This window comes from Pholis gunnellus (genome assembly GCF_910591455.1).
Source record: "Pholis gunnellus genome assembly, chromosome: 3".
Lineage (NCBI taxonomy): Eukaryota > Metazoa > Chordata > Actinopteri > Perciformes > Pholidae > Pholis > Pholis gunnellus.
In genome coordinates, this window is record NC_136529.1 from 20,270,226 (window position 1) to 20,287,635 (window position 17,410).

General features: G+C 42.2%; 3 protein-coding genes across 5 annotated transcripts; 2 read left to right on the plus strand and 1 right to left on the minus strand.

The window, feature by feature from the left end:
- Positions 1-250: 250 nt before the first annotated feature.
- On the plus strand, positions 251-9,700 carry ube2r2 (ubiquitin-conjugating enzyme E2R 2). 2 transcript variants are annotated; one of them, XM_079156539.1, is made up of 6 exons: positions 251-1,006; positions 1,177-1,366; positions 3,852-3,938; positions 4,092-4,189; positions 4,503-4,637; positions 4,769-9,700. In XM_079156539.1, exons 2-6 carry the CDS (start codon positions 1,190-1,192, stop codon positions 5,052-5,054), a joined length of 783 nt encoding a protein of 260 aa, XP_079012665.1. In that variant the 5' UTR covers positions 251-1,006; positions 1,177-1,189; the 3' UTR covers positions 5,055-9,700. The 2 variants fall into 2 exon arrangements, with proteins under 2 accessions (XP_079012665.1, XP_079012664.1); XM_079156538.1 differs by having other exon boundaries at positions 251-853.
- Positions 9,701-11,838: 2,138 nt separating this feature from the next.
- Positions 11,839-13,816, minus strand: nudt2 (nudix (nucleoside diphosphate linked moiety X)-type motif 2). 2 transcript variants are annotated; one of them, XM_079157092.1, is made up of 3 exons: positions 13,744-13,816; positions 12,765-12,895; positions 11,839-12,639 (listed from the first exon to the last, which is right to left on the minus strand). In XM_079157092.1, the coding sequence occupies exons 2-3, from the start codon at positions 12,889-12,891 to the stop codon at positions 12,314-12,316; spliced, it is 453 nt and encodes a 150-aa protein (XP_079013218.1). In that variant the 5' UTR covers positions 12,892-12,895; positions 13,744-13,816; the 3' UTR covers positions 11,839-12,313. The 2 variants fall into 2 exon arrangements, with proteins under 2 accessions (XP_079013218.1, XP_079013219.1); XM_079157093.1 differs by having other exon boundaries at positions 13,620-13,745.
- Positions 13,817-14,392: 576 nt separating this feature from the next.
- Positions 14,393-16,555, plus strand: rfesd (Rieske (Fe-S) domain containing). Its single transcript, XM_079157097.1, has 4 exons — positions 14,393-14,415; positions 15,349-15,519; positions 15,864-15,898; positions 16,192-16,555. Exons 2-4 carry the CDS (start codon positions 15,363-15,365, stop codon positions 16,480-16,482), a joined length of 483 nt encoding a protein of 160 aa, XP_079013223.1. The 5' UTR covers positions 14,393-14,415; positions 15,349-15,362; the 3' UTR covers positions 16,483-16,555.
- Positions 16,556-17,410: the final 855 nt, after the last annotated feature.

Genomic DNA, 17,410 nt, shown 5'->3' on the forward strand with positions numbered 1-17,410 from the left:
CTGCCTTTTTAGTGATCAATACACTTATTATTATATAATAACGTGATCGTTTAATAAATCGAGTACACGTAATTGTATATGATTATTGTAGTAACTTTCAAAACATCTAAAATTGTAAAATGCACAAATGTGTGAATGTCTTCATTTATTTAAAAATATTTTTTTTTCAACATGATTATTTTTGGCTTCAGTATCGAGAGCGCGCACGTCACGTTCAGACCCGTTACGTGCTTTACGTTTTGCAGACACGCGCAATGATAGCCGGAAGCACCGATGGGAGGAAAATAAAAAATCGATGAAATCCAGTGTTATGCGCGAGTGTAAACCTCTAACTTACGGTCCTTTTTAACGACGGTAGGCTCGAATTGATCAGCCTGTTTTTCCGCCGCCAGTGCGCCGGAGGGGACGGAAGGAGAGCTGCTCCGTTTGAAACGAAGTTGCTCGGTTAGGGGGGTTTAGCTGACGTGTGGAGAAGTTGAGACTGCCGAAGAGAGAGCGAGAGAGAGCAGATAAACAAACATAAACAAGCGGGGATCAGCTGAGCGCCTGTCCGAACACCGAACCAGCAGCAGCACGGAGAGATGTCAGGGAGAGAGAGTCTCCTCTTTCGAGCCCGAGAATGATCCGCAGGAGACCGTTGACTTTACACTGATACTAGCTCCATGTCAACTGTCAACACTGGCACACAAAGAATTTCGGAAACACAACACGAGGACCAGCCATTAAGCAGAACATCCACTGCTGCTGTCACTGTATCTTTTGTCGAGACATAACCAGGCTAGCAATGGACGACCAATGAGTGTACCTCGGCTGTAACGAAACGAACACACATTACAGTGCAAAGGAGACGGAGGTAAACACTTTTTTATTAACTTTGCATTTACCCACAAAGGGCCTGCGAACTAAACCAACTGACTTGAGCTAGCCTGGCAGGGCCACATATCCTGTTTGTGTTTGAATCCTTCACGTGGCGGTCAGTTTAGCAGCAGGACGCTCATCTATGCAGGTGTGTTTCTTTTTGTCCTGAACGTGTTCTAGAAAGACCCATCCACACAAACAAAAAGGCAAACAAGATAGTAGGTGTTTGCTGCAGAATCAATTGTATCCATGAAATGTGAAACATATGTAGGATCCTGATCATAATTTCCCCCCCCCCCCTGTGGCCCCTGGTGTCAGAAGTGGGATTAACATGGCCCACCAGGCAACCCCGAGTTCCCAGAAGGCCCTGATGATGGAGCTGAAGTCTCTGCAGGAGCAGCCGGTGGAGGGCTTCCGCATCACGCTGGTGGAGGAGTCAGACCTCTACAACTGGGAAGTGGCCATCTTCGGACCCCCGAACACCCTGTATGAGGGGGGCTACTTTAAGGTGGGACCAAGCTTTCTAATACCAGGAGGGGGCGGGACATCATGAGTTCATACCAGTCACAACATGTCACCTGGTTTAGATAATGAGACACAGTCTTGGAAGGTAATTCATAGTCGGCAGTAGAACGTACGGGCTGCCTTGTGGCTTGTGAGCGGGAGGGTCGCCAGTTCAAATCCCCCGCGGGGACCAAGTACGGAGTGTGCAATGGTGGCTGGAGAGGTGCCCTGGAGCAAGGCACCGAATGCTGTATAGTAGCTGCCCAATGCACCTAATACGAGGGTGAGTTAAATGCAGAGATCTTTCATTGCGCGTGGTGCTGTGTAAAATTGTGGGACAAAAGATAGTTTATTTACATTTTTCACACGGTGTAATGGTGTAATTGTGCTCCTGTGTGTACGATTTCTTGGTGAATAGGATATCTTGGGGATTGCTGCAGCTTGGAAAACAGCCAGGTAGTAGTGACAGTGACTCTGTTTAAAGTATCAGAGCAAGTAAAGTCTTATCATAATGGTTATTGCATTTTTAAAAACTAATTCAGCAATGCCCGAGCTCAACTCTACTGGCTCACCTCTTTCTGCCCACCTGCTGGTATAAGATATTTATTTATTTTTTCGGTTTTTAAGCCTTTGCAAACAGCCATTTCTATTTATTTAATTTTTCGTCTTTCTCCCCTCTCCGTCCATTCTCCTTATCCAGCCCTCTCCCCCCTTGCTGAATGATGGTTGTGCTTCAGATGGCTATTTTTAGCTATGAGACCGATTTATAAATGGCACCTCAGCACAGAAAAAGAGTAACGGAGAAGGGCACGACGAGACTCATCTTGCCGTCTTTCATGTTACTTATTCAGTGTAACTTCTAAAAAGTGTGGTACAGTGAGAGCCCGCATTCAAGTCGAGGCAATGCAGACGATGCTGTAATCTTCCAGGAATGCCAAAATAGTACAGAGGAGCACGTGTTGCTGCCGTCGTTGATCGGGTTAGGCTTTGCAGTGACATCCTGTTGTCCATTGTTATCCTTCTTTCAGGACAGACAGATGTGCAATAGGTGCAACAGCTGGAGTTTCCAATTTACCTGCAAATGTTTACGAGACATGTGACATAAAACATTTAGCCTGCAGACACGTTCAAACCCTGGACCTTCTCTCTTTGCAATAACAATATTTAGAGTCTGTAATACTACAGGAAGGAACGCCTGATATACTTTTTTTGTGCAGGTGTGATTGATGAAGTATTGGCATTGAGCAGTGTAACGATGTAACCCTGCATGGAAGCTCACGTGTCATGACATCTGTGTTTTTAATGTCCCACGGCTGCTTCTAGTGTAGCGACTCGTTGTGGAGTAATGATAGTCCTATCTGAGTGTCAGCAGCTCAGTGAGAGCCGGGGTGGTGTTACACACACACACACCCAGGCCTACATGCCTTTCACCTAGATAATTGCGCAATATGGAAAGAAAACACAGAAACCAGAAGTAGAGTTGCACAGATCTGACTTTTCCGGTCCCGATACCGATACTTGGGCTTCTGGGTATCGGCCGATACCGAGTACAGATCAGATACCGGTGTTTAATTAATAAACTGTATGCCTCACTGTGTGGAAGTGACGAGGCGTCATTCTTTTATGTTTCAGGCAGCATCAGGCTTGACTTGATCATTGCTTTTTCTAACTTTGTAAAACCCAATATAACAAATACATACATAGATATAAATGTACTGAATTGTTATTCATTATTAAAATTGTATGCCAACAAACTTACAGTAAACAATTTAAGTGTAAACCCTTTTTAATGCAGCAACACATTGGTCAAAACTTAAACAGGAATTAAGATTCCAGGTATATAAACATAGAACTGAACTGAATAGATCGGCCCCTGTTGTCACCCGATCCAGCTGTTTGATTCAACATCGGCCCGGTATCCGATCCGGTATCACAGCATTCCTAACCAGGACTGTTGTGTCACCTGATGCCTTGCTCTATTGACATTCATTCCAAATGACCGACATACACGATAACCGCTTCGTGGTGTGATTGCACCTACACCATATATTTCAATGGCCTGACTAATTTCTAATGAAAGGGGACCGGATGATACTGTGTGGTTAAACACGACAACGGCGTCACAGATAGACTTGGAACAGTAAACAGAATCCAACTTGTCATATCGCGCCAGTGTGGACATATCAAGTTTATCCTCGTTACGATCTAGATTAAAGTTAATAGCAGCTTGTATCTTCTTGAGACACCTGCAAAACTGTTGCTGACTCATGTTGTTTCTCTTTCTTTTTACAAACTCGTATGTTATTTGTTTATTTGGATATATAAAGCACTTTTTTTTCCCTCCCACATTCAACATATCGATGTGTTACGCCAGCCTCCAAAACATCAACTCGCATCTCCCATGTCTTTCGTCACCCTCAAGCTTAAACTTAGCATAAAGGAAGTCAAGTCTGGTAAAACATAGACTGTCGACCTGTTTGTTCTCCCAGGCTCACATCAAGTTCCCAGTTGACTACCCGTACTCCCCTCCAACCTTCCGCTTCCTCACCAAGATGTGGCACCCCAACATTTACGAGGTAAAGCATGTTGTGTCTCTCATTTTAGCCGTTATCGTGCCAATTTGGTATTTGTATAGTTTGTGTTTAAAATGGAGCCATTTAGAGGCTAAATGTAGACACCCTCATGTCTTCATGACAGATGTTGAATAGTGAATGTTGTTCTCTTTCCAGAACGGAGATGTGTGCATCTCCATCCTGCACCCTCCCGTCGATGACCCTCAGAGCGGGGAGCTGCCCTCTGAAAGGTGGAACCCCACCCAGAACGTCAGGTAATCTCTCCTCCACGCAACCTCGACTGACAGGCAGTCTTTTTATAACTTTGCTGTTATCTCGAATGCAATGTGGACATTCATAAGGTGAGGGGACTTTGCCATGTTCGTCTACAAACGGAACAAATAAAATAAATTGAAAGCTGAGCCGATCTGTTGCAGCATGTAATTGATCAGGTTCAGATGAAGCTAGCCACAGTTTTAAAAAAAAAACAGAGTCAAGCTTTTCCTTCATACAGAGTCAGGATCTGATATATTGGAGTGTCCTCATTTTCGGTCTGTGTGTGTTTCTGTGCTGTTCTGTCGCAATCAGGACTATCCTGCTTAGTGTGATCTCCCTGCTCAATGAGCCCAACACCTTCTCTCCGGCTAACGTGGACGCGTCTGTCATGTTTCGCAAATGGAGGGACAGCAAAGGCAAAGACAAGGAGTACGCAGAGATTATCAGGTAATTCACAATAATGAGTATTTTTCATCCGTGTACAGACAAATGTCCAATGTGCTTACAGAGAATCACTCTGTCCGCGTAGAAGTGGCGTTAAACACCGACTTTGACTTTATTCCCGTTTTGGCCCACAGGAAGCAGGTGATGTCAACGGCGGCAGAGGCGGAGCGCGACGGCGTCAAGGTGCCGACCACTCTGGCGGAGTACTGCGTCCAGACCAGGGTTCCCTCCCAGGACAGCAGTTCAGACCTCCTCTATGACGACCTCTATGACGACGACATGGAGGAGGAGGACGAGGAGGAAGACGAGAGCGAGATGGAGTCCGTAGGCGAAGCCGGGGGGATCAGCCCCACGGAGGACGGCGGGACGTCCACCAGACGCTACGACAACCAGGACGACTCTGGCAACGAAGACTCATGATGATCTGGATAACTTCCCCCCCCCTCCCCCCCCTACTTTTATGTGTTGCGTTACGATTTTCAGTGTGTGTGCGCGCACGTGTGTGTTTGCACATACAGTGGGGTCAAAAGTCAACTGCCAAAAAAAGCCGTTTCATCATTTATTAAACTAATACAAATGGTCGTTGAAACAATAGTTGTAGTCTAAATCAAAGTCAGAATTTGTGTGTTTCCACCGTTTGCCTTAATTACAGCTTGCACTCCGTCTGGCATCAGATGTTTTGCAGAGAGTTGAAATTATTCCAGCACTGTTTGAGAGCACCCCCCCAAGTGTTTTTGAGGTCACGTTATATTTCACTTTTTTTTTTTAAACGCATGCCTCTGCAGAACAGAGTGGTGTCACTCTACAGCCAGTGTGTGATTAATCATGTGCAAGTTACTGACCCCAGACGAGGCAAAACATCCCCCACGCCTGAATATTTCCACCACCGTGTTTTTAATTCCCTGTATTATTAGTCTTTCATGCAACCAGCTCCTCGCGGACTGCACTGTAAGTTGTTTGGTTGCAACCATGACATTGAATTTCTTTTCTTGGTCGTCAACAGTGAAATCTCCGTATTGTTCAATCCACGCTAAACCATCACACTTGTTTTTTGCCATTAAAAATGTAGTTTGTTAACTGCTACAGTTTGTCGGTCTTTTAACTGTAGTTTTTGTCGGCTGGAGTCGGAATTTATTTGCTTTGTTGGCTTCGCATCTTGGATGCAGATGCGTGAAAATGTTTGCTTTAAACCATAGTGCCATCTCCAGTTGTGTCTCGTCCGAGAATAACTCGGTTTTGTGAAAATCTCTCCGGCCTTTTTAATCAGAGCCATTTTATCATGACCATGCATTACCATTTAATTCGTTATTTAAAATACATCATAATTAACATTGTGCGGGAGCGTACATGAGACAAAAAATATCAGTATTTTAATTACAAGCATTTCCCAACGATAAAAAAAAAAAAATCCCACTTATCAGTTCTAAATAACCTTGTGCAACGTGAACAAACCGTCTTAGTTCTTGATAAATGATGGAAACAAACTGTCCTCGTGGTGGTTTCTTGAACCCCGCTGTAGCTGGCCGGCTCTTTGTCGGGCTAGTCCACGTCAGATTGTCTGGTTCTGTGTTAAAAGATTGTCTCTATCCACCGTGTCTTTACTTGTTGCTGTTTTTAACTTCTTCCGTTTAGTTGGTTGACGTTCTGTCCTCCCTGACTTGTCCCCTGTATTTTTCTGGGAGGGGCTCGGACGGTCTGGCTGATGGACACTTTGCCGTTTGGCTCATTAACCGGTCGATGAGCTGGCCGGCTCGTCCTGTCATTGTCCCTCAGTGTGTCTTCTGGCAGAAACTCTCTGTCCCCTCGCACGCCTGTCTGTTCGGCTGATGCAGTCAACTTAGAATTGCGAACACAGGCTCCGTCGTGACTCCATCCTCTTGGACCCACCTTCAGTAGTGTCCGTCACGACTGCTCCCTCATGATCCCTTAAAGTAATGTCAATTGGTTGGGGGGGGGGGGGGGACGGGACAAGGTCTAGACCTTTTCTCACGTCGCCTCCTACACCTCTGTCTGCCTCTTAAACCTCAGGGCCTCAATAGACTCACTGAGAGAGAAAAACCAGTCAAGGAGAAACGTAACACACAAACGGCTCCTCACCTCCACCTCCTTTTTTTTCCGTACTTTCTGCATCACTGGGTGGTTGTAGAGGGCAGAGAGTGAACTCAAAAAGTCTCCAAAAACCTACCGCCAGCGTGTTTACGCGTGACTGAGTGTTGCTGTTGGTCTTGATTAAGGTCCTTTTTTAAGTTGATTTCTTATTAGTCGAGTCAGAAAAAACCCCATCTAACTGCACCTGTAGGGACTTTCTCCTTGAGAACACATTATGTTGCGATAGATGTGAAAATGTTTTACGTTTTTGAGCCAACTCGAGCTTAAATGCGACTTTGTGAAAATTGGACGTTGTTGCTGTGCTACACCACGTCCAGAGTCTGTTCATCGACGGGGACAAAATCAACATGCAGCTTAGCGACACATTTGCATTTGAATGAATATGACACTGATTGCCTGATATTTGTGTGTGTGTGTGTGTGTGAATATTTACATTTACTATTCATCTATTGACTACAATGTCAGGGTTTTCTCGTTCCTGTCTCTGTGGAACAGGTGCAGACTTCTGTCTCACTAGTGGGTTTGCCCAAATGCCCTCTTGGACTTCGTCCAGCTGAGAAAACGTTGCTTTCTAGTGCTGTTTTGGTGAGAGGACTGGACTGGCTGAGGATTTGACTGATTTAAAAAAACTCTGAGTATTAAAGGTTTGGACACACTGGACATAATGTGACTAATATTACTTGTGTGGCATCAAGTAAACCATTTGGGTTGTGTTTTCTTTGGTTGGAGGTATGAATCTGTTGCCCTTTTGAACACAACAGAGCACTGCGCAAACCTTTGATTCAAATGGATGGATTTTATGCCAAGGAAACCAAGCACAGCCCCATGATCGTTCATTTTGAAGACTATGGAGCAATGGCTGCATGTGGTGGATTTAACGCTGTTTGAATAAACTGTTAGGGATACCTTTTGGGATTTTAATGTGAAACCAGAGGAGTGAATCATTTCCTCCAGGCTCTGTGCTTTGGAGGCTCACAGAGACTGGATCCTGGAGAGGAAATCCGTTCCTGAACCGGATCTTTAATGGATTTGATATCGAGGCACAACAGGAGGGGGATGAATGCCAGAAATCCTGTTCTTCTCTCGATGTGGTCCCCATTTTTTTGCCCATCCCTCACCATATAGAGAAGAAGTAAAATCATAGGAATGAAATGTACCAATGTCATGTGTATCTGCTAAAGGACTAGTCTGACATATTGGGGAAATATGCTCCTTTACTTTGTGGCTGAGATGAGCAGATCTCTACCACTCTAATGCGTTAAAATGAAACTACGGACGCCATTTAGCTTAGCTTTGCACAAAGACTGGAAAGAGGGAAACGCTTAGTTTGGTCCTGTCTAGCTATATCTCGTTTAATCTAGGGCTGCTCCCTCTTAGTCGATTAGTCAATTTATGTGTTTTTTTGTCTTACTCGGCTAAGATTTCCTTTGACAATGAGTATTTGCTTTTTGCATGTTGAATGACTTATTTCCAAGAGACTTATGAGCACACACATTTAAAGTGGTGCTTTTATGTGATTCTTTGTAGAGAAACTCAAGTTTTACAGATCTGTCTATTAAATCAATTAGTCGGCTAAGAATTTCTTTATTCGAGGACAGCCCTAGTTTAATCTGTACAAAACCCTTAGTGTAAAAATGTCACTTTGTTGTTTTGCAGAGGTTGTGTGGAACTATTTCTTGGCTGGTAGTAACTTCCAGGAGTCTTTACTGCCAAGAAATAGTCCGCCATGAATCCCCCCTTAAAACAGCAAATTGTTGTTTTTACACTCAGGGTTTTGTAAAGATGAAACAAACAAGATGTAAAGTGTTATTGAGTGAGCTTTAGAGGTGCTGGTAGGCTGACTTTGGTACCATAGGACAGATCCAGGCTAGCTGTTTCCTGTTTCCAGGCTTTATGCTGAGCTCAGCTAACCTTTGCTGTCTGTAGCTCAGTATCTAGCGGACCGACATATAAGTTGTGTAAATCTTCTCATCGAACTCCTTGCCAGAAAGCAAACAATTGTGTATTTCCCCAAATGGCCAACTATTCCTTTTTGATATGAAGCTACAGCCATTAGCAAGTTAGCTTAGCTTGATTTAGAAACTGGAACAAATGAAGCTACCCTGGCTCTCCACCTACCAACTCCTTTAAAGCTCACTAATGAACATGCTATATGTTGTTTGTTTAAAAGAAGAAAAACATCTTCGCCAGGAGACGTCCTGTAGTCTACCTTTGGATGGAGCCGGGCTAGCTGTTTCCTTTTGTTTCCAGTCTTTGTGCTAAGCTAAGCTAAGCTAAGCAGCTGCTGGCATTAGCTTCACACTTAACAGACACGAGAGAGTGTCATTAATCTTCTCATCAAACTCTAGGCAACAAAACATAAGCTTATCATGAATTTAGAATCAGAATCTGCATTTTTAGAATGATATTGTGAGGAGTGAAGTTGAGGCGTAGTGTTGCCCTTATGATAGACCATTACAATGATCCGTTGAGAGCTCTTCAAACTTAAAATCCTCTTTTTTGACTTTAATGTATGCCTTGTTTTTATAAGGAGGGCAGGTGGAGAAAAGCTCAGGGGGCCCTTTGAGGGAAGAGATCAAACAATCATTTTCTCTGAGGGACGACGATAATTCCCAAATCCCAACCTAAGAGATGACACTAAAAAGCACTGCAGCTTAAGATGAGATGTTATTCCATACACACTGTTACGAAGGCCTGAATGAAATCATTTAGTTCATTTAATCTGTGTGTGTGTGAGCATGTGTGTGCACAAGTATGTATTTTTTTCTTCAAGTGTGTACCTTCGCATGGTCACACACTTAATGGACTGACCTGCGCGTGTCCACAATATGTCCACACATTGATGTTAATGCTGTCCTCGTTCCTTTTCTTTGATTTGATGTCATTTTATTCCTCATCATTTTTGTGTTTGTGAGGATGCAAATGTCACTCATAAAGTTTATATCGTACAAATATTATACATTGTTGGGTTTGTTTGCAGTATAGCTTTGATATCTGTCGCTAAGCCCACGGTGAGCTGGTTTTTGGAGTAGAAATAGGATTGATATGCAAATGGCGGTATACAGTTATTGTGGTTAAGTTGGGAAATCATTCAAAAATAAAGCGGTGTCATTGAAGCCTGTCGAAAGGTTTTCCCCTTATTTTGCTATTCGCAACTGGTCACTACTACAAGCTACATGGATAATTAGTGTGCTACGGTAAATGTATTATGTGCTTAAAGTTTTGGTTCACCCGAATTACATAAAAATATACTGTTAGTGGTATCTAGTCATGCATATTGGTTTAATTTGTCCAGATGTTATCAGAGAGTTCTGCTTACACTCTGATACAATTGATTTGAAAGGGACTTTGTGTCTTGTGGAAGAAAATTTGAAAAAAAATAGTCCCTATGAAATCTTTTGACAGCGTGACATGGTTCTGGAAGTCACGTTGCTGTTCAATGTTTTCTTGTAAAGCTTTGAGCACCACTAACAGAATTACATTCACCTCCGCTGAACTAAAGTGGAAGAGGAAACTTTAAAAAAAATATCTATATGAATACCTCAAATCCTGAAATATGGTTTTGGTGAACTGACCCTTAAAGGTTCCTTGATGGCCAAAGCTTGTACAACATTGTGGTAGTTAATTGCACCTTAATTAAAAGTCCTTATGACTTTATATCTTACCTTATAATAAGATGACATTTGAACTAACATGTTGCAGAGGAAATGTTTAAACACAAAAAAGAACTGTGTCAATGGAGAACACTTGGCTGTGTTTTATCACTGGGAGAGGAGCTTTTCTGCTCTACAGGCATGAAATTAATTACTGGTTTATTGAAGCCCTGATGGGTCTCAAAGCAATACTTCAGCCTTTGCTCAACGCGCAGTGTTACTCCACAGTACACTATGTACGCCTTGTGAAAGTGGAAAGGCACTTTCACTGACCTCAAGTTTACTGCCGTTTCTTGTGTCCTTACAATACCCAGAAGACAAATAGCAGTAAATTGAAGTGAGCGCTTCCACTCAGCTTAATGAGTTGCAAGAACACAATTGTTTCTCTAATTACTCCTAGTTCAACCCTTCAGCAAAGGCTGGTGATCCCGCAGCATATTTGGAGCAGAACTTCCCCGTATAGAGTACAGCGTGGCGGTGCCAGTGACCACGATCACTTGAGTTTCACCATTTGCTTGTGACAGAACGAGCTCTTTGGATAAAATGTGTGTGTGCTAGTTACTGCTTTTCAGGTTGATACTACAATATGATTTTGCAACACTGTTTGATTGTTAAATATGAGTAATTGATTCAATAAAAATAAAAATGTCCAGGCTGACTGCACATAAAACCAATGCTCAATCATCTCATCTCAAAATGATTGGGTGCCAATAGTGACTTGTTTCAATGACATTATTGTCTTAAATCCCCTTTTTTTTTTATTGAGGAATAACTTAACTAGTGCTTCCTCAGTCAGGAACTGAAGCCACAAAGAGTAAACAAGACCTGGTGACGTCTCAAGCGTCCGCAACCTAATTCATGATGTGGTACTTCTGCCTGTTCTCAAAACGGTTTCATTAGTATAATAAGGGCTGTATAATATATACTTTATTATATCATCCCTGCAAAAAAAATGAACATGGTGTTCATTGTTTGACATTTATGATAATGTGTATATTCACCCAGAATTATTGCATAATAATAGTCTCTCTTAAAATGTTATGACCATCGTTTCTAACACAATGATCCCCATTAGTGGCTTTTCATTTCTGGACAGGAACTCATTTGCTAAAGTAAAAGGTGTATCTCATGTTTCTTGGATGGATGCTGAGGACTGTTAGAAAGAAAAAAGCCTGAAGGCTGTTACTGAGCTCACTGGTATTTCCACAGCCTCCAGTATTTTGTCGTCCATGATGATCACACCTTCAGGTTTCTGGGCTTTGTCTCCACCCAGTGGCAGCATCTACCGCTTGCAGTTTCATTTTATTCAGTTCATCATTTTAGCTTGAGCAATGTTTTTGTACTCTAGTATTGGATGCCGTCTTTTGTGTGTTATGTTTAGTTATGAGTTCCCCTTGTGTATATTTTTGACATTATAAATTCAGGTTTTCTAAATATTCAGGTACACAAAAAAATGTTTGATGTACTTTCAACACATTTAATTCCAACTACAGATGGATTAAAAACATTCTCTTCAGGTTTACGCCGCTCCACTGAGAACCAGGGAATATTCAGTGAGTGTCCATCTCCACGATTTTCTCTTTCTTTTGTGTTTTAGCTTATTTACATTTAAGATAAGTGATTTATCTAACCTCGTAACACATGACTTCCAAAGACAGAAAATGGTTTTGGTTTTGTGCAGTGACTAAGATCAAATCAGTAATCGGTTTTCAAGCATTCATTCTTTTCCTCCCTACTCACCTTTGTCTTGACAGAAGGTAATCTATTCAGCCTTAAATCAGACAGTACTGTAGAGACAAATCGTTTAACTCAACGCTATTTGAACCTCACGGAGACTTAATCATCAATCACTTAAATTGTAAATTGGATGCTCTACCAACATGCCAGCATTCCCTTCTGCACAGTGTACGTCCTGGTTCATCGCTGCGTGTCCTGCTGAACCTCCAGGTGTCTGTGTGCCGCTCTCAGTGTGTCCTGCAGGTCTTTGTACTGAGCCAAAGTGCAAGCGTCCTCCAGCCGGGCCCAGCGGTAGTCCTGGTGCTCGTCAGACAAAGCCACCGCTGTTCCTGGGTCTCTCAGCTCGGCCAGCCAGTACAGCACCTCTTTGGGTCTGCCTCGCACCTCGTAGCGCAGCTCATGCACAAAGCCGTCAATCACCTGCAATTGCTCCGCCCCCAGCCCCGCCTCCTCCTTGGTCTCTCTCAGAGCTGTGGTGAGGTCGTCCTCACCTGGATCCACGTGACCTGATGGTGAACAGGTTAGACACAACTGGCACAAAGAACATTTAAAGCTATATGAGTGGAATATAGCTCATACGGGTTTACCATCAACTACATGATAAATGTACAGTTGTTGAACTTGTAAACACCTTTGGGTGGGGTCCAGTGGTGCTCCCCATAAGAGGTCTGCAAGAGGAGGTACTCGATGTTTTCTGGTGGAGGGATACAACCGGCCAGACGACGAAACACTATGAAGCCACAAGCACGCAGCGCCATCTCCCTGGTCAACAAAGTCACACAAAACACACTTTTCATCACGTCCATTAGAGCTACGGTCAGGTTTTAATGAAGAAATGAAAAAGCACCATTCTCCTTTGAGTGGGAATCAATCATTTTTAAATCATGTTATTTCTTTTTTCTCAATGTACATCCAACCATAATGTAGAAACAACTAAATTGACAGTTAAAGTCTATGTGCAGGTGGGACACAGATGACATGCAGTTGGCAGCAAATATTACACCTTAACAAGTGTACAAAGTGCACGTGTGTGTTGACTAACATGTACAAACTAATGCTAATATTTAAGCTTAACTTAATACGTTTATAATCTGTTAATGAGACATTTTAAAGCTCCCTCCCCCAGACAAAATATCCAATAGTATGGGGGTGCATCCACGTGGGAAAGACTAGACAATAGCACCTGCTCCCTTTATTCTATTAGGCTAAAGTTCAGGTTGTCCAGTTCAACATACTGGCCTACTATTAACCAGTCAGGACAAAGTTCAGTGTTGCTTTTGCCTTGACTCAGCCTGTAGCAGAAAATCAAATGCTGTGACTGATGGGCATTCACGTTAGCTAGCACGCTGCAACCTGTGCTGCTGATTCTGTGACAGATCTCCCTGGTTTACAGATTAGCGTACAACACTGCTGCATCAGCAATGATTGTTCACCTGTGCAAAAAATAAACCTGTTAGCATTCAATCACGTTAGCTAGCTAGCTTACTTCTCCGCTCGCGCAGATCAGTTGCTCCGTGTGTTCTACTGTCTGTTCGTGTCACTTTACTCAAAATGCTCGCTGTTCTACCTTTCATGAACACAGACTGCAGGTTAGACGAGTAGTTACTTACTTAACTTTTAAAAATGTGAGCTCTGTTTGTCACCGTGCTGATATCTCTGTGGTGCTCTAAGAAATGGGTCCGGGTCTCTTTGATGACGGACATAAATAGTTCCGCTTTGTAGAACTGCTTTGACGGTACTCACTGCTACTTCCACTGGATATAAACGAGCTATTAATAATATTTTTAAAAGAAAAAAAATGAAAGTATTCCTAATTAAGCTATAATATTATATTGTAATGCTATATGATTATTATATAAGTTATTGTAGGGGATAATGTTGTTCAATATTGCTTACTGTTCTAGTTATAACAACTTTATATACTGTTGTGTGTGTTGGGTATGCATCTATAATGATGTATTATTTAATACATTCAAAGTAACAAGTAACTGTAGCTGCACTGCTAACAAATGCAGTTGATATACATTAATAATAATATTCCCTCTGGCTCTGCCTTTACTTTTCTTTGTATGATTGAGTAAATATATATATATATTTTTTTTTACTAATGAATAGCTGTTTAGCCTGTGGGAGACAGATAAGAAATGTAGCCATGATAGGATCAAGTGAAGACAGCTTGTGTCAGAAGATAATAGAGATGGGCCCACCTTACCACACCAGCCGAGCTGCCGGCAGTAAAGTTGTTCAACTTGACGTAGGGGACACTGCTGCCAAGTTTCAAGGTAAAGGCAAAAGCTCACCCGAAATACATGTTTTGTTATTTTCATGTAAAATATATATGGGGGTGAGAGTCAGACAGACAGATGCATAAACATAATGTAAGTTTAAAGGATTTGTACAAATCTATCCCATCGGCTCACTTAAAGAAAATGTTTTGTTTTCCTGACTTAAAGAATGATCATAGTTTTCTTCATTCTTAGCATGTAGCTGTCTGTGGTTCAGCCAGATGCCTCAGGACATGTGACTTTCGCTGCCACTACTATTGTGCTTACTCAGCCTGCACTGAAGTGCTCGTTATTCCACTCCACTATACAGGAATCACACTTGGGTTCAGGTTCCACTCCATCCATTTATTATTTGTATGTGTACTGACTGTCACAGAGATTACACACGGATGTAGGACTGCGGGCTCCAGATGACCAATGCTTTTGTGCAGTAATGACATTCATGTAGGTCGTACATACTGCAATCATCAGGCACTCGATTGGTCTGCTATTTTGTATTTAGAGAAATAATCGTCCAGCTTTGGATAGATACGATTCCACATGTGTACATACAATGGTTAAACTGGTGCTGCTGAGACAGATATTAGGGATTAGTATTGCAGGTCTGAGTATGTTTGGAGTAGAGATCAGTGCCAAGAGATGTTCAAGCTGCATCTTCTGAAGGTGTTGTGGACTTAATTTAAGATGACAACTGTGATGGGATGTGCCAGTGACGAATCCAAAAGCCACATTTTTCATGTGGAGTTGAGATTTAAGTTGAAGATCTGACCCAGAAACACAGCATAGTTACCGTGCAGCACAGATGGCATTGACTGGAGGATTGTTACAACCAATATTGAGATTTGGCAAAGAAAAATAACAGGCTTCTATATGATAAATACTGAATTGTGATTTTTTTTCTTTGTTTGTTTCTATTGGCCTTCTAAGCAGCATTTCACAGAGCCATGGATGAGGAGAAGCAGCCAACTGGAGCGCCTCACTTTGTGGGGAAGAAAGAAGAACTGATTGAAGCAAAGCGCTCTTTCAGAACACTAGAGGGTCGGGACATACTGATCATCTACCACCAGAGCGTCTTCTATGCTATTGATTCGTACTGCTATCGTGAGTTCAGTTCTTCTCAAAACAGTTGCTGCTTGTGAGAGAGGGAAGGCGCGACCATCATGCTTTAGTTTTTTTATGCCAAATGTTATTATATATGAAAAGTATATTATCGTCTGTTAGACTTCATCCAATAACATGTGTTCTTGTCTGTTGACACTGGTGCTTGCTTCAAATTACTGCTGATAGACATCCTGTGATGGGGTATTTAACAGTGAGCTGCTTTGCTTTTTTATCCATGGAACATTTTTAGCTCATATCACTACTAAATTGCGTCCAGTCAGCAAAAGGTTAGTCTAAACGGTTTGCTTACTCTGCAATACACTGATGCGCTACCCTCTCGACAGATGCTGGGGGAATACTGCAGAATGGAGACATTGAGGTGAGGTTTACATTTGACTTAAGAGGATGTGTCTGGCCCAGAGCAAAGAAAACAAAATGCCATTTAAGTTAAAGTACTGTACTTTTGTTTTTTTGTTGCCACATGCATGCTTTCACAAGCTGTTCCATCTGCACTGCAACCCTTACTGCTGTGCTGAGGCAGAGAAACACTGTAATTAAGATACCCAACCTGCATAACATTAAATTAATGTTATGCTCACGTTGAAGGGCCTAAATGACCTACACTCATCCCACATGAGGTTGTTTACCTGCTTTCTTTCAACACCCTCACAGGAAATTGCTGGCAAGCTGTGCATAATTTGTCCAAAACACAAGTACAAGATCTCTCTTGCCAAAGGAGAGGGCATGTACAAGGCCAGGGACCCCCGGGAAAAGCCGCCTGTGCCCAGATGGTACTCCAAAGGGGTGAAGCAGCGGATCCACACGGTCACTGAGACCAACGGGGATGTCTATGTCAAGCTCTCTGAGGACACGTGCTGGATCGAGTCAGACTTCTTCCAGGGAGAGAAGGGCAAGGTGGAAAGGGACAAAGTTGCAGCAGCTGAGAAGAAAACACAATCGTAACACCAGTGTTTTAAAATGTGAAATGGCTTCATGTGTGCCTTGCTAGTTGTTTACATGACATTAAAATGTTTTACTAAAAAAAATATGTCACTTATTGCTGCGTAAGGTGGACAAAAGCATTTTAAAAAATTTACTTTTTTTATTTGTGAATTTTGATTTATGTATCTCAAATTGGGATCATATATGTGATGTGGTAGCTGAATACGTATCCATACTTGTGTATCCCTCTGCATTTCATTTTCCCTCATGTATTATGCATACAGTGAATGAATTATTACGATAAAAAAAGGTTTATAATGATCGATAATTTCCAAAAGTGGAAAATTGTTAAAATATAAAGATCATACCACAATACTAGCCTTTTTTTGTAACATTTATGTCTGTTTTATTCCCTCAGATAACATCAGAAAGTATGTATATCAGGTCACAGGCTACGTAGATTCCAGCATCTGGGATTTGTGTCGTGACATGTTTCTTTTTCATTGGCAAAAAATTCTTGGATACCAAGCCAAGCCGGTCCCTGAGGTTGTTGAAAGGTGTGTTGACACTGACAGCAGCTTCCGACAGGTACTGTGGCTCGCTGAAAGGAGCTGCTTCTCACTCCTGCCCCTCATGACCCCCTGGTACATATTCTTTGCACACGTTTTGTGGGCCAATGGATTAGTCAAAATTGGTGAAGCAGCATCCGAGACACCTTGACATTTTCACGAAAATGCTGGTTCTTACAATTGCCATAATTCATCTTATTAGCATCCTCTGTTGGACTCTGTCTGCCTGGAAAAACACCCACATCTTAAAAAGGTTTCTGATATAATTTCAAGTCTTACGAGTACGAGGCTGTCATACACTTATTGCAAAAAGGTGAGGTTGTTTATCTGGCTTGTATGAAAAATAAAACCTTGAATTATAATTTGTTGCATAGTCATCA

Coding starts and splice junctions, on each gene's coding strand:
- rfesd (XM_079157097.1), top strand. CDS start 15,363: ATGGATGAGGAGAAGCAGCCAACTGGAGCGCCTCACTTTGTGGGGAAG. Junction 15,520..15,863: donor TATTGATTCGTACTGCTATC/GTGAGTTCAGTT, acceptor CCCTCTCGACAG/ATGCTGGGGGAATACTGCAG. Junction 15,899..16,191: donor TGCAGAATGGAGACATTGAG/GTGAGGTTTACA, acceptor ACACCCTCACAG/GAAATTGCTGGCAAGCTGTG.
- nudt2 (XM_079157092.1), bottom strand. CDS start 12,891: ATGGCGCTGCGTGCTTGTGGCTTCATAGTGTTTCGTCGTCTGGCCGGT. Junction 12,640..12,764: donor CCACTGGACCCCACCCAAAG/GTGTTTACAAGT, acceptor GTTCACCATCAG/GTCACGTGGATCCAGGTGAG.
- ube2r2 (XM_079156539.1), top strand. CDS start 1,190: ATGGCCCACCAGGCAACCCCGAGTTCCCAGAAGGCCCTGATGATGGAG. Junction 1,367..3,851: donor ATGAGGGGGGCTACTTTAAG/GTGGGACCAAGC, acceptor TTGTTCTCCCAG/GCTCACATCAAGTTCCCAGT. Junction 3,939..4,091: donor GGCACCCCAACATTTACGAG/GTAAAGCATGTT, acceptor TTCTCTTTCCAG/AACGGAGATGTGTGCATCTC.